At 34.3% G+C, this 16,570-nt stretch overlaps 1 protein-coding gene across 2 annotated transcripts in view; it reads left to right on the plus strand.

Annotated features, from left to right (window-relative positions):
* Positions 1 to 16,570, plus strand: part of NAT1 (N-acetyltransferase 1) — a 297,904-nt gene that overhangs the window by 33,760 nt on the left and 247,574 nt on the right. For both annotated transcript variants that reach the window (XM_090404548.1, XM_090404546.1), the window contains 2 exons: positions 8,175 to 8,300; positions 15,480 to 15,546. In XM_090404548.1, coding sequence (XP_090260674.1) covers positions 8,214 to 8,300; positions 15,480 to 15,546 — 154 coding nt within the window. In that variant the 5' untranslated portion in view covers positions 8,175 to 8,213. The remainder of the gene's footprint in view (positions 1 to 8,174; positions 8,301 to 15,479; positions 15,547 to 16,570) is intronic.

Genomic DNA, 16,570 nt, shown 5'->3' on the forward strand with positions numbered 1-16,570 from the left:
TAAAAAGACAAAGACAATGAAAATAGGTAGAATCGTTGAAAATGTCAACTGCGTTGTGAATGGAGAACTTGTGGAACAAGTAAAACATTTCAGCTATTTAGGCACGATTTTTACTGAAGATGGTAAATTAAATATAGAAATAGACAATAGAATCAGCAAAGCAGGTATTGCGGGTAGTCAATTGAATAAATTCATATGGAATAAGAGAGAAATTAGTCGGAACTCTAAATTAGCTGTATACAAGACAGTATTGAAACCAGTTTTAACTTATGGATCTGAGAGTTGGGTCAGAAGTAAAACACTTGACCAAAGACTAGAGACCGCAGATATGAGAGTCCTGAGAAAGATTATAGGCGTGAACAGATGACATCAATGGCAATATCATATTAAAAATGAGGATATTAGGAAAGAACTTGACATTGTCAGCATCCAGGAATGCGTTAGCAGAGCTCATCTCAGGTGGTATGGTCACTTAAACAGAATGGGCAAGGAAAGATTAGCAAAACAAATGTTCTCTGCCAGGTTGGCAGGAAAATGACCCAGACGAAGACCAAGATATAGGTTGATACGGTACAAAGTGCCTTAGACCATTGCTTCCCATGTAAAACGAGAACATATTACTCATGGTCCAAGTGTACTTGTGCTTTCATGACGGATGTCATTTATCACTTCAGCACACATCTGCCACACAACTCCTTATTCTTAGAAGGTGATTTAACAAAGTTCTTGGATGTTTATTTAACTTAACACTGCAGAGTAACTGACTCCTTTACTTTCTTGCCTACTTTCATCTTTTCTGGTAACTACCTTCATTTCCTGCCGTTTCTTTGTCTTTATCTTATTGACGAACCTCTTTCTTTTTAACATGTCAACTCCAGTCTTTTTTCAAAATGACCAAACACAGTTCCTTATTCTTTTTGTCTCCTCCCTCTTCTCTCTCTCTTTCTAGGACGATGAGGAGCAAAACATCTTATATTATAAAGACCTGCTGAAATTTAGAGCTTCTGTGCATACTTGTTTTCCAAGATTAACATCAAGAATACTACATCGCATGCCATATTACAGCTTCCATATTGAATAAAATTAACATAACAGATGTTATTCTTATATAAACAATGAATTCTCACAAAAAAAAAAAAAAAAAAAAAAAACTTGTAAAAACTAACATTTCACTAAGACATGCAAGATTTTGCACTGTATTTTTCCAAATTCTTTCCACAACATTTGTTTAACTACTTGTACATATAACTTAGTTTGTTTACATTGTCTGTATTCCTTCATGGCACATTCTTGATTTATTTTCCAGAAACTTTTGATATGATTTGCTCTCTTTATGGACCAGTTCATCTTTTGTGTTTCCAATTCCCTGCTTAAATTTCCATATCCATTGCTGTTGTCCATGTTGAAATTTCTGGAACAAAAAAACTATGCAGACAAAGGATGTAAATAAACAGTTTACTAATTATTTATTCACAGCTGACATTTCACTAGCATTATCAGAGGCAACTACACAACTCAGTGAAGACAAACTAAAATGACCTCGAAAACAGTCATGTGCATGGATTGCGACAGTGGCGCTCCCCGTGGTGATTCCTGTTGCGGATGTTTAGATAGGGCAGTGCACCAAACGATTTTGTGTCCATTTTGTTAGAATGTGAGTAGAGGCCTATTGTTCGAGGTGTAGTACTTGTTATGATGATGAAATTTGCTTTGCCCTGGAGCCTAAGGTAATTCTAAACTTCTATGCAGAATGGTGGTGTGAAGTGTCTCTTCCAGTATCTAGGTATCTTCCAGTGTGTGTGTGGGTTTATGGTAAAAGTTGAGATTTGGGTGATGCTGAAGTACTTCAGAACTTTCTTTAAAGATACTCCCATGTTTATGGGAACATCTGTGTAGTAATTTTGAGTCATTCCAAAAGATCCTGTGGCTAGTATTAGTAATCCCATGTTCTGCTAGACCTGGTTTGTTCTGTTTCTTGGCTAGAATATAGGGTTCTAGCAGAAGATCCTTTAGAATGATGCCAAATTACTACATAGGTGTTATGTAGTAATTTGGCATCATTCATTAATATGAATGTTTCTTTTTAAAGAAAGTTCTGAAGTACTTCGACATCACCCAAATCTCAACCTTAATGTTGGACTCTCTATGCCAAAAATCTGGGAAATTATTAAGAACTAGACTGTTTAATTATAAGTTTTTATTATATGTAACACACACTTCAATTTTTTTTTAATTATCACATGCATACTTCAATTGATTCTAATAGTATCATTTGTTAATGTGAATTCCTGCAACTTCATATAAGGAGAGAGTCCATTCTCCATATACCAACATTGTTGTTTAATTTTTTTTATTTCTGTTTTACACTGATGATCCATGATACGTGAATCGAAATACCTGTACTAATCCATCTTAATTAAATATTTTCAACTTTGTCGGTTATTCAGAATGAATAACTCATAGCTATTTCTTAATAAAAAGAAAAGAGATATTATCAAGACTTACATGTAGGTTATGCAGTCTGTTTTTCCATTTCCCTTCTGTTGGAAGAATTAAATAAAAATAACCTCGACTACTAATGTAACAAAACTGTCATCCAGAAAATTTTCAGTAACATCCCTCAACCAGACTACAATCTGATCCAAAATGTTTTTTGTTTCAAGATTGGAATAATGTGAAGAATAAAATAAAAGAATGGGAGACTCTCATGGAAAATCTTCATGTTTACTTGTGAAGTTTCACAGGTATCATCATTATCATCAATGTGCTGATATGTATCCCCTAAGGGATGTTTATGTTAATAGGACAGAACTACATGATTAATAATAAATTTAGTTTAATTCTTTATCCAAGTGTAAGCAAACAAAGTTTGTGCCTGAAGTATCTTCAGGACTGGGGCAACTCGTGGTAAAGGTGGACCAAGCTCTCATCACTCCTTGTTTCAGTATCTCCCATAATGCAAAGCACATCTCCTTGCGGGCATGTATAATGCTATTGCATTAAGGGAAGGGCCGCTACCCAGACCTTTATTGAGGTCTCGTAAGTGAGAGCCAGACCCAGAAGTGGTGATACTAAGGCAGAGGCAATAGAAAAGTCATATTTACCTATACGAGTTGCCAAAAGGTGTACCACCTTGTTATTAAATTACTCTGGATTTAGAGAAGAAGGAAAAAAACTTCCAACTACATGATTAAGTTTCCATTATTAATCTCCTATCAACAATTTTCCTCCAAATTAATCTACTACAAAATTAAAAATCTGTTTTATATTTAAATTAAATAATTTAATTTAATTAAAATATTTAAATTAGATAATATTTTATATATTATCTAAATTAAACATTAAATCTATTACAATATATTAAACATTTTATGAAAATGTTTTTCGGATAATGAAAGGGCAACAATGGTTTCCTATAAAGTAAGCTACCATATAGCATTTGCAGGTGGAGCACATACAATTTCTGAATTGTATGTGCTTCACTTTTCTCAAAATCACGTATCCAAGATGTTTTCATTGTAAAATTGGTAAAATTTCTTTCAAGTAATATGCAGAATTCTCGATGTGGCTGAGGATATTGAGTGGGAACTTATTTTAAGACTTCAGTCTTGTGATGGAGTACTCTTTACAATTAGATGAGACAACGGACGTTGCGAACTTATCAATTTTATTAGTTTTCATTTGTCATTACTACAATAATTCTATTGAAGAGGACATGTTACTCTGTGAAAATTTACCAACCAATACAACAGGAGAAATGATATTTAGGTGTAAGAAGATTTTATGAAGACTGGTGGAACAAGTTGGAAGAAATGTGTCGATGTATGTAGCGATGGTGCAATGTCACTGATAGGATCTGTGAAAGGGCAAGTCCTATCATTGACTTCACACCAGTAACACAAATTAAAAATGTTGCTAAAAATGTGTAAAAGTAGTCATTGTGTTCTTCATAGACCTGCACTTGTTGCTCGAAATATCCCTTCATCTTTAAAATGTATTTTAATGAAGCATTGAAAATTATTAACTTTCTGAAAACACAGCCATTAAAAAGATTATTATTCAAAATTATATGTGAAGATATGGGCATCCAACATACATCTTTGTTGGTACATACTTTTAGATGGATGTCATATGGCAGAGTTCATGTCAGATTGTTTGAATTATGAGAACTCGCCATAGTCTTGCACAGTGACAGATTTCTATTAGCAGATCGCTTTATAGACACATTTCAAGGTTCAGTCAAATTGCTTATCTGGCAGATATGTTCACAAAAACTGAATTATGTGTCTCTCTACTTTCAAGGAAAAAATGTAAATGTTTTCAACACAAAGGATAAATTACAATCATTATTATGACAGTTACAATACTGGACCATGGCTGTTGAAAAAAATAATATAGATCCATTTCCAACTTTAAATACTTTTTTTTTTACAGGAATTGAAATGTGAAATTGATGGAAATTAAAGAAAAAATTATTTTTCATCTAAAATAAATAAATGTGGCATTAAATGAATACTTTCCTCTACTAAAAGATAACAATAACTGTTGGGTTTTCAATCCTTTCAATATTAAAGAAAAACCAGAGGAACTGTCTACTTCAGAATATTAAAATCTCATCGACCGGACATCAAACAGCCAAATAAAATTTAAATTTAATGTAGCTTGTTAAACAAATTTTGGTGCAATATAAAATAAAAATATCCAAATTTATTCAAAAAGGCAATTTGTTGTTTGTTGCCATTTAGTACTGCATATTTGTGTGAAAGCAGATTTTCACTCTACGCTGCGACAGAAACAAAATACAGAAGTGAGTTGGATGCCACTCCTGATATTAGAATTCAGCTGTCCACAATTAAACCAAAGTTTGAAAGAAAAGTTTAATCTTTCACATTAATTACCAGCTTGAATTAATATTTGCTTTTCCATTATTGATCTTTTTTTTTTGTATTTTCAATAAATTATTTTTGATTTTTTGCTTTATTTATAATCAGTAAAAATTCACAGAGTTTGAAAAATTTTTATAATCTATAATCTATACACCACCTTGAAACCAACCTAGAAACTTTTTTTGCCTATCATTCACCAAGGATAAATTGCCTTTCCTTGCCCTGGTGTCTATCATGTACCCTGTTCATGTGGACTTCGTTATTTTGAACAGACAGGATGTTCTCCTAAGTTTGAGTCCAGGAACATCAGCATTTGCAATTCTTAATCTGATACAGCTGTCCTTACTTACCATGTCATTGACACTAGACACAAAGTTCTTTGGACAAACCAAGATTGTTCACTATAAGTGATTTAAAATCTGGTTGTTTCTTGAAACTTCACATCAACTGAATGTCAACTGCTCTGAATTGCATGTCTGTCTCAAAGTTTTGGGAAGTGATTGCAATTAAGTATTCTTTTCTTTTTTCCATCCCTTATCTTACATTACAACACATCCCAAGATCTTGGAATATCTTGTAAGTGTAGGGTATGAGACTCTTCAAATCAGTGACTTTGCAAAAATTCTTATCTTCCTTTTGCCTAAATCTGATAGGTCATCTTAAGCTCTGCAGGAGATTCATCAGTAATGGGGACTCCGACTCCACTTTTTATATTGATTTCTAATTTCATATACAAAATAATGAAAAATTCATGTGAATGAATCAGTACAGTTACCAAACACAGGCTCTGTGTTTTACAACCTGTAATTTATGTGTAACACAGCAAACTAATGAAACAGAAGATTCTCAAATGTCTAAACATTAGAACTTACAGGCTGAGTTGTGTTACAGTATTTTGTAAGGTTAGGTAAAAGTATATTGCACAGAGATTGATGGATGCATGAAATGCATTCCCCGAGATAGTGAATGAGTGAAGAGTAATATGATAGTATTTTATCACTCCCTGATAGTGTACCTCCCAGAGAAAGTTTGGCTCCATGGAGGTTCTCTATATTCATTATCATTTACAAACAATGGCTAGCCACTCACATACAGTTCAGAAGAAAAGCTAATGTAACGATAATAGTTTGCTCACAGAATACCTTTTATGACCTATGTTATAATACTAATTAATGACAGAAGTCACCTACGTAAAATTTGTATTGATAGAATTTTTGACTGTTTCGTAGCCATTTTCAAGGAATATTAAAGATAACCACAAAAAGAGAGAGCAACAATTAATTGAAAGTGCATGATATTATATGATCTATCAACTGCTGGAGAATAACTCCATCTGCATAAATAGATATCAAGAAAAAAATTAAAATGAAATATTTTTAAATTTAAATAATTAACTACAACTTATGAAACACATGAATGTTGGGTATTAGTTAGGTATTAGTTTTAGTTAGTATTAGTTTTCCAAAATTGAGAGTGTAAGTTAATTGGTATGGCTAAAGTGGGGATTGTCAATGTGTGCTTCACAGCTTGCTTTATACAGTCTTTCCAGATGGAAATAGCTTTGTGTAGAATTTTGGTATTATTCCACTGAATTCTTCATTTTGTAGATAAGTTTAGGAAGCCAAGTACATTGGCTTCCTAAACTTCATTTATTGGGCTCCTTAAGTTAAATATATTCTTGATGTTCTTCAAGATGAATTTGTGCAGAGTAACCAATCTGCCTATAATAACAATCTGCAAGAGCAGAAGATTCTGTTAATTCCAGGATAAGAAAGAGGAAGATATATGCTTAGTGGAGAGATAAGGGAGGTATTTAGTTTACAAACTGGTCAGAAAGAAACTTATAGGTTAATTTGGTAAAGAAGTTCTTTTTTTCTGAAAGTCCTCTAACATATGGAAGACAGATTCAGGAAACTTCTTGAGGAGGATTAAGATGAAGGCCATTATTGTTGATTAATTTATAATTTGGTTTTGTATATATAACCATTGGTAAGAAAGGTAGCTCTGATAATAGTTTATCATTTTAATTCAGTTATAACTTGTGTGTTCTGAGAGCAGCAAGTTATTCCAGATATTTGTTTTACACTGCACTGGAATGGAACTTGATTTATATATTTTATCTAGACTACTCTTAAACATTTGTTTGTTATATATGCATTCCAAGTTATTGAGATATTTTAAAGATTGAAAGATATCTAGGTGATGATTCTTTAAGATGAAGAATTGTATAGCCTGTATTCGCTACTTCCATTATAGTGGATATGTAAATCAATCCCCACTTAATTAGAATTATTACTTATCTCATGGCTGATTTGCCTGTACATGAAATGAAAAGCCTGAGTTTCCAGGAGGGAAACCCAGCTACATCCATGTGAGATTGGCTAACTCATCTTCAATCGAAAAAGCCCATACAAAGATTCCTCTTGTCCAGATGAAAATTAAATGTAGGTCTTATCCAGTAGAAGTGCTTAATGTTCTGCTCTTCTTCCAGTTGCTTCTGAGGCACTTAATTCATCAGCTGTCAGTATAATTAAAGCAAGTCACATTATACATGTGCAGATTATTATGGCTTACTTTAGCTAGTATGAAATGCATAAAATGTCACAGAAATATAATTTTTGAGTAATGGAGAGTAAGAAATCCTAGATTGGCCCACTTGTTATCAAAAATATCAAATGAGTATGATGGATTGAAAAAGCTCTTGCAGCTGATCTCCTAAAAATGGAAATTTGTACATTTTGATCTGAACTGCATATGACGAAAAACTGTATATATTTCTGTGTCACAGATGTTCAAATCTGCATGACACAATCAATGATATTCTTCTTTGAACTGAGTGAGATGTAAAATGATTAATTTTTACAATAAGATAGTCTTATATAATGCAAAATATCAGAGAAACAACTGCCAGTTCTGCATGAAAATAGATGATACACCCTACTTCACCTTGTCAGTCAATGTTGAATATTAATGGTTGATTAAAGTCCATTCTATCTTATACATTGCATGAGTAAGATACCAGTCACTTGAATATTGAAACTACTTGGTCAGTGTGCCTTTTTTTATCATTGTTTTTGTAAAAATTTAAATGACTAATAAATTCTAGTTTTTTTTTTTTTTTTTTTTTTTTTTTTTTTTTTTTTTTTTTGATAATGCAAAAATAATTTTATCTTAAGTTTCACTATAAAAGGAGATGGGGAGGTTGTGCTGTATACCTGCATCAGATTTGATGTTCGTATATATTTGTTATTCATCTATAATACTTACGGTAGATTTCATTTTATATAGATCTTTGACAAAGCCTTAGATGAGCCCAAGTACAGTTCTATGTATGCTCTGCTATGTCGTAAATTATGCGAAGAAGCTCCTAACTTTGACCCACCATCAAGCAGCACTGGTAGTCATAACAGTAATGTAAGTCCTTTTTTTATATAATTAGATGCACAAATTGTAATAATAGATAAAATTATAGTTGATAATTTGCACCTCTGATAATTATTGAATTTATTGATACCCTTTTTCACCACAATTGTTGGTGAGAGTATGAGTATGTTATACTTTTATTTTCAGCTAAGAAAAATTTTTAATTCACGAATGTAGACCAGTGAATGTTGTTACAAGTTTTTTTTTTTGCTCAGCATGCTCAGTGCATAATCAAGCATATTTCTGTTATACAGGAGTATGTTAACATAATATCCCTAAGTTGCTAGTTTTATAGAAAAAAGAATAGTATCTTATGGTTTCTTAAAATAATATCAGGCAAAAGAAATTTAAAATTATCTGATTCATTCAGATGATAATCATTTAGATTTATGAAAGTGTAGAGCCATAATTTGGTTCTTGGTGCATAATCAAATATTCTGAAGATGCCAAAGGCTATATTCTCATAAGTTCTATGGTAACTTTTGAAATTTAGGTTTTTCTACATTTGGCTATAAAATATAGATGGATCCAAAATATCCTTCATTTCAGTATCTTACTTAATATGAAATGGAAGCCTTCTAGTTCGATACATTAATATTTGATTATGCACCAAGAGTCCTCTTGTGAATTTAAATTTTTGACAAAATGGTATTGAACAGAGAGTTTTTGCTTTTTCAAGGTTTCTGCCTTTTCTCTGACAAGCACCACAGATTGAAATAATCAGACCACTGAATAGAGTAATAAAATGAATGAAATAATCAGTGCAGTAATAAAAGGTGAATATATTGGCTCATGGGCAGACTGCCTTTTAAGTAGTGCAAGTCAAGGCAACTATAATGCTGAAGGTTATATTCTCATAAGTTCTCAAGTAAATTTTGAAACTTCAATATCTCTCTCTGCATTGACTATAAAATATGGATGGATTCATAATATCCTCCATTTAAATATTCTTCAGATTAGTTATATGTAAGGAATTTTTTTATGCTGTATATTATCACTGCCTTGTGGTTATGCGCTCCACAACCATATGCCTGGGAAAGGAGTGTCTTGCATTCGATTCTTGTCGCGAGGAGCTTAGGATCTTTTTCAGCCATAGCCAAGTTATTCTTGTAGAAAGGCTTATATGCTGGTTAAACATGATTATTAAATACTTGAATTGACAGCGTATACTAGAAATATAAATTGAATCAAACTTTAATGTATACTTTCCAATATTTTGGCAACGTCACGTTGCCATCTTCATGGGGACTTAAGATAAAGACGTGCACACAAGTACTACACAACAGCAAATGAGAAACGAAACGAGGAAGCTACCGTTTTCCTAAAGTCCTGATGGTGCCCCTAGCGGGCTATATTAGGTGTTCTTGGCCTTTGGGCTGAAGTTCTCCTGATATATGTTTCCCAAATTTGAGGCAGTCTCATGCATCCAAATTTGTTAAGGTTTGGCATGTTCTTAAGGACTGAGGCTGATTCCATGAATAGTCTTTCATATTTGAACTTGTTGTGATGTATTACTGTGGCTTTCTTCCACCTTATTCTGTGGTGAGTATCCAGAGCATGGTCTGCCAGCCCAGAGTGGCTGTACTAGTGAAATCGGATGTAGTCCTTGTGTTCTGAGATTCTGATATTTGCTGTCCTGCCTCTTTGTCCAAAGTAGGACGATTTACAGCTGCAAGGGACCTAGTATACACCAGGTAGGTCTAGTGGAAGTGGTTGGTCTTTAGTGGAGCAGATAAGGGATGCCAATTTTCTATATGGTCTCGGATGTAGGATAATGGTGATGAATTTAGAGTAATCTTTTTTTTTTTGTGAAGGGGGAGAAGGAAGTGGGTTGTGGATAACTGGTTTTAGTATTTTTTTGGCTGAGAAAGTGTTAAGGATGTGATTTAGTTCAGTGGTTAGGGCTTTGTCAGTTGAACAGATTAGTTTAGCCCTGTTGAATAGTGTCTTAATAACTCCATATTGTTGTGAGGGGCGGGGGGGGGGATTGTTGGTGAATGTATCTGCCTGTATGGGTGGGTTTTCTATAAACTGAGAAAACCAAGATCCCATCAGGTTGGCGGGTGACTAGTGTGTCTAGGAAGGGGAGGTATTGGTTTCCTCTTTTTCCAGGGTGAACTTGATTGTGTAAAATTTAAGCACCGTTTCTTTTCACAGAAAGCTCTCAGAATCCATAACCATGCGAGGCACCTTGGAAAAAAATCAACAAAATCCTAAAAAAACATGACTTGACCTCTTGTTGCAGACCATATAGAAAATTGGCATCCCTTATCTGCTCCACTAAAGACCAACCACTTCCCCTAAACCTATCTGGTGTATACCAGGTCCCTTGCAGCTGTAAATTGTCCTACTTTGGCCAAACAGGCAGGACAGCAAATATCTGAATCTCAGAACACAAGGACTACATCTGATTTCACCAGTACAGCCACTCTGGGTTTGCAGACAATGCTCTGAATACTCACCACAGAATAAGGTGGAAGAAAGCCACAGTAATACACCGCAGCAAGTTCAAATATGAAAGACTATTCATGGAATCTGCCTCAGCCCTTAGGAACATGCCAAACCTCAACAAATTTGAATGCATGAGACTGCCCGAAATTTGGGAAACATACATCAGAAGAACTTCAGCCTAAAGTTCTTCTGATGCTAATATAGCCCGCCAGGGGGCACCATCAGGACTTTAGGAAAAAGGTAGCTTCCTCGTTTCGTTTCTCATTTGCTGTTGTGTAGTACTTGCATGCACATGTCTTTATCTTAAGTTCCCATGAAGATGGCAACGTGACGTTGCCAAAATATTGGAAAGTATATATTAAAGTTTGATTTAATTTATATTTCTAATATATGCTGTCAATTCCTTAAGTATTTAATAATCATAGCCAAGTTAGCTGGTCTTGGGACTGCAGGATTTTTCTCCCCAATTTATCTGGGGTTTTTTTTCCCTCCTGTAATCAGGCAAACCAGCTTGCAGACATAGGATACCTCCAGGAATAAGGAGTAACCAACCTATTCCATGGGATTTCGGTTCCAAATGCCTACACCGTAAACAGTGTAGGTCTATGCATGAGCATAAATCAGGATCAGGATATTATCACTAAATTGTATTGATAATATGGAAATGGTATTTACTTTTGTAGTGCTACACCACATGAAGAAAGCATTAATTTTTAAGAAAATTTGATTCTAGTCACCAAAAGAGTAACTTTTTCTGTGCCTTTCTTCAGCTAATTCCTCAGTTAGTCTATCTTTGTCATGTGCATGTAGGATAGTTTCCCTGGAAACTTGTTTTTTTAACCCCAAATTTCAAAGTAGTCATAGAGTTCAAGATAATATAGATATTAGAGCTTGGGCCATGAGATCGCAGCAGTCCTGCATTTCACCTACATTTTACACAAATGTGGAGGAGGTTTCAAGAATTTGACTTCAGTTGACTGAGTCAGCAAATTATGAGGAGGAAAATGATATGTACATGAGACTAATAAAGGTATGGACTTTAAAGTTTGATGCAATAATAAGAGTTACACTACTATCTTAAATGTGTAAAGTACATATATCCATTCAGATGTAGACAATGAAAGAATCATCTTGGTAGTATGAATAAGCTTGGTTGTACAGGAAAAATAAACTGAACTACAGGGTATACTTTCAAACAAGATTTATTAGCATTTTCAGAATAATCATGTGTAACATTTTCAGAAAAGATATGTTGAATTACAAAGCAGAAAATTATGACCAACTGAGGAGTATGGTGCATTCTGCTTCATTCATGGTATTGGTTGTTGCATGGGAAGTGTTTAAAAATACTTATACGATGCAATATCAGAATGTGTTCCTAGAGTTAGGAGAATAAAGAGGTTAGGAGTACGATGAACATGTAATCTTATTAAACAAGAGATTTATTTGTAAGAAAATTTGATGTGGAAGGAATAATGTGTGCATAAGGATGATGTAAGTTATGAAATTTATAAGCAACAGACCAGAAGCCACAACTGTTATGTGGAAAGCTAAGTATGAGTATGAAAAGGAGCTGGCTCTGCAAGCTAAAGACAATCCAAAAGAATTGTTATGCTGCAAGTAAAAGAAAGAATGGGTATAAAAAATAACTACTGAATGCAGATGGTATGTGGGTAACAGATGCAAAAGAGATTGTTCAACTAATAGGTGCCCATTTTGCTAAAAGCTATCAACCTGGTGTGCATTCAGTAGTTATCAGCAATATGTGCAACATTGCACACAATGCTACCTCTTCACTGAATGAAGAAACTCAGATTATGAGGAAGAAGTATTAGAACTGTTGCACAAACTGAATAAGAATTCGTCATTGGGGACTGATGGGATAATAGCATGGTTGCTAAAAGAGTGTTCAGTTGAACTGGTTGCTCTTTTGACCAGGCTATACTAATTTGAGTCTCGGAACAGGGAAAATTCCACAGGATTGGAAATAATATATGGATCTCATTGTGCAAGGATGGTGCAAAGACTGATGTATCCATCTATTGGTATCCAACTTGCTCAAATTCTATAATAATACTACTGTTGAGTTAGACAAGTGGAAATGGATGTGCCATTCCCCTTGAATACTTTTTGATTTTTCTAAGGTTGTTGACAGAATACAGCATGGAGGCTGTTGCATAAATTGGAGAATATGGAATCAGATTATAAAATATTGACATGGATTAGAGGATGGCTGACTGATATCATAAAGGATCGGTCCTTGATTCATTGTTATTCAGTCTATACATTAATGACATTGGGAAGGATTTGACAAGTGACATACAGCTATTTGTTGATTGTACAAAGATAAGTAGGGTGATCAGAAGTGCAGCTGATATGCAGTACTTGCAGAATAATTTAAATAGGCTAGAATTGTGGACATGTGAAAATGGCTGCAAGTTCAGTGTTAGTAAATGTAAAGTCATGCACTTTAGTGTGATTAGATATCCAGTGTCATACTATATTGGTGCGATTATGCTAGAACAAACTGATCAGGCTAGGGATCTTGGAGTTTTAATAGACAGGAAGTTGAAGTTCTAGGGCTGTATAGCAAAGATTTCAAATACAACTCAGAGGATAATTGCAATGCTGAAATGAACTTTGACAATTAAAGATAAGGAAGTCATTTTTGTCTCTTTACAAGGCCTTGATAAAACCTCATTTAGACTATTGCATGCAAGTCTGGTTTCCATGGTGATTCTGATACCAGAGGAAAGTATCAAAAATGATTATATGATTGTGGAATAGAATACAGACTGAAGACAATTGAGAATTTGTAGATTGCAGGGAAAAAGAGGGGGTGATATGACTTGAGAGTTACAAACTTCTGAAAGTGATACCAATAGATGTAATTTTTCATTTCATGGAGGATGGGGAAAAGGACAAGAGGACATCCTTTGGAGTTGAATGCTATCAAGAAGGGAGTGTGAGAGCTATATTTTTCTTTCATATAATGGTGTATGATTGGACTAGATTGCCACTGGATGTTGTTTGTGTAAGTAGTTAAATTAAAAAAAAAACAGGTATGACAGCTGGTGTGGTTAATGTGGCTTCCTCAATAATCTTTTAATTTCCTGGAGGTCTCTCTTAATAATAATAATATTAAAAGATGCATATGTACACAGTACTTGGGTAATTTCTTACACTCAGCTTGCACGCAATCTTTGGGACTTAGGACTAAAAAATAGCATGAGGAAGGGAGTAATGATGATGGCTAGTTGGCTGAGTCAGCATACTACAAAGAAGAATATAATATACTTGTGAGAGTGATATGGATCTTTTACAGTCCAGAAATTCGCATAATATACAGCGGAAAGTGTTCCTGCGAACACGACCCTGTTTGACTAGTTCTTCCAACATAACACTTCATTATTTCACTCTTTGTTTTCTGAAGATTAGGTGAGAGTTGTTCTGGACAAGCATGTGCAGCCATGAATGTAAGATAATACTATGTCCTACTGCTTTGGCATGGCTAAGAACACATACACACATGATAAATTCTATTCTCTTATGGGTATTTGATAAGGTGGAGGGTGACATTGTTAGACCTCTTAAGTTAACCATGAGAACTGTTATTTATTTGTAATGTTTTTTCCTAGATATTCAGATATTAGGACTTTTTCTTCTGGAAAGTCAAGTGTTTTCCCACCAGACAGCCAAATATACAGATATCTATTACAAGAAGAAAGCGTTTACAAGATGGTCTAAATAGACTATTCATGCTTTATGGGTGAGTGTGTGTGTGGGGGGGGGGAGACAGTTAAATGTTGCAAATTGTAAGGTTTTAAAATTTGGGAATGCAAGATGGGATGCAGAGTATAGGATTGTAGGGATATTTCGGAGGAAGTGGATGAGATGAAGGATTTGGGGGGGGGGGGGGGGGGTTGTGGTGGATAGAGACTTGAAAATTCGTGGAGACTTTGTTAAACTTGTGAGGACTGCACAGCAGATTATCTGGATGATGCAGAGAATACTGAAATGGAGAAGTAAGGATGTTTTGGTTCCTTTTACAAGACTTTGATCAGGCTGCATATGGATTTGGTTGCCAGGTTTTCAAAAGGATGATAAGACATTGGAGAGGTACAGAGATGATTGACTAAGTTAGTCTCTGGGATGTGGAATATGAGGATAGATTGAGAGAATGCAAATTATAGAGCCTGGTGGATAGAAGGAAGAGGGGAGACATGATAGAGATGTATATGTTGATAAGGAATAATTACCAGATTAGCATGGATGAGATTTCTAATAGAATATCTGGAGATGGGGTGGGAGAGAACGAGAGGTCATCCCTGTAAGTTGTATAAGGTAAGTGTGAGCAGGGGGGTGGGCGGAGTGGTGAGTGATTGGAATTGTGAGTGATCACACACACATTGCCCGAGTGTGTGTGAGTACAGGGACAGTGAATGCATTTAAGGCAAGGTATGATGAGCTGTGTATGTGTGAGTGGGACCTCCCACAATGACACCACGGAGATCTTTTGATAATGATGATGATAATATTTGTAATGATATTTATTTTTTGAAAAATGCAGTTAATGTATTTGGATATATTTGTTAATTTTGGAAGAAGCAACCAAAGTTTTTGCAGCTATCTATTTTATTAAAATTGTTTTTGTGGGCACATTTTGTTATTTAATATTTACTTTTATTTTCTATATACTCATTGTATTATTCCTTTTAGACATTCCGTCGACTTCTCTTAGCCAAGTGTCAAGACGAATTTGAAAATAGGAGAAAAGCTAGTGAAGGTAATTATTTAGAAAGTAATTGTAATCATTGTAATAGCTTTTTTTTTTTTTTTTTTTATGGTAACCATTTTTATATTTAAATGTTTACTAGTTTATTCTTATTTAATAGTAATAATCTGAACAGTGATGAAACATAACATTTTAGCATTGTGGGTTCTAAAGAGAATTTAAAAGATGCTTTTCAGTTACATAGGAAAAAAGGATATTAAAGATCCAGCATTATTTCAAAGCCCATATGAAAGTTTCATAAAACTGACCTGAAAGCTTACAAGAATGTCATTGGAGTTGCCTTAGCTTGCACTACTTAAATGAACACGATCGCTGCCCAAGCACCCGTATGTTTGCCTTTTATTAGTGCAAAAGGCAAGCATACGAGCACTTGGGCAGTGTCATGTTCTTTTAAGTAGTGCAAGCTAAGGTAACTCTGATGCTGAGGATTGTATTGTAATAAGCTCTGAGGTCAAACTTTGTGAAACTCATAAGTTTCTACAAATATTGCTTTTGAACTAATGTTGGATCTTTAATATCCACTTTTCCTATGTAATTTTACATTGTCAGCATGAAGCCATATGGCTCTTTTTTTTTAGTAATTGTTTTTGAGCTGTTTTATAGCCAAACAATAGCATATACGAATGATTAAAAGGATTTTCACTTATGATGGGGAGGAACATCCTAAATGTTCAGGAAGTATTCTGTTTTATAGTGGATTTGAGATAGGTAATAGTTATTTAGAAACATGTCACACTTGAAATGTGAGTGACCGTAGAATTTTTGATGCTGAAGAAAATCTGAATTTTTCCACATACCTAGAATTATTTGAGAAATAAATCAGGATAGAATTGAAGTAAGCCATCAAGGTTAATAGTTTGTGCTGGTTTGGTAATCAGGAAAATATGTCACTAGTCAGGTGTAAACTTGGTTGCCTGATATACAATTGAACATGCATAGTTGCATGTTCATCTGTGGACATAGTCAATTTAAAAACATTTTGTTAAATGCTCTGACTAATTTTTACATATTTTAA

Source organism: Typopeltis vanoorti, chromosome 15 (assembly GCF_054136105.1).
Source record: "Typopeltis vanoorti isolate ZY-2024b chromosome 15, IOZ_Tvanoo_1.0, whole genome shotgun sequence".
In the NCBI taxonomy this organism is placed as follows: Eukaryota; Metazoa; Arthropoda; class Arachnida; order Uropygi; family Thelyphonidae; genus Typopeltis; species Typopeltis vanoorti.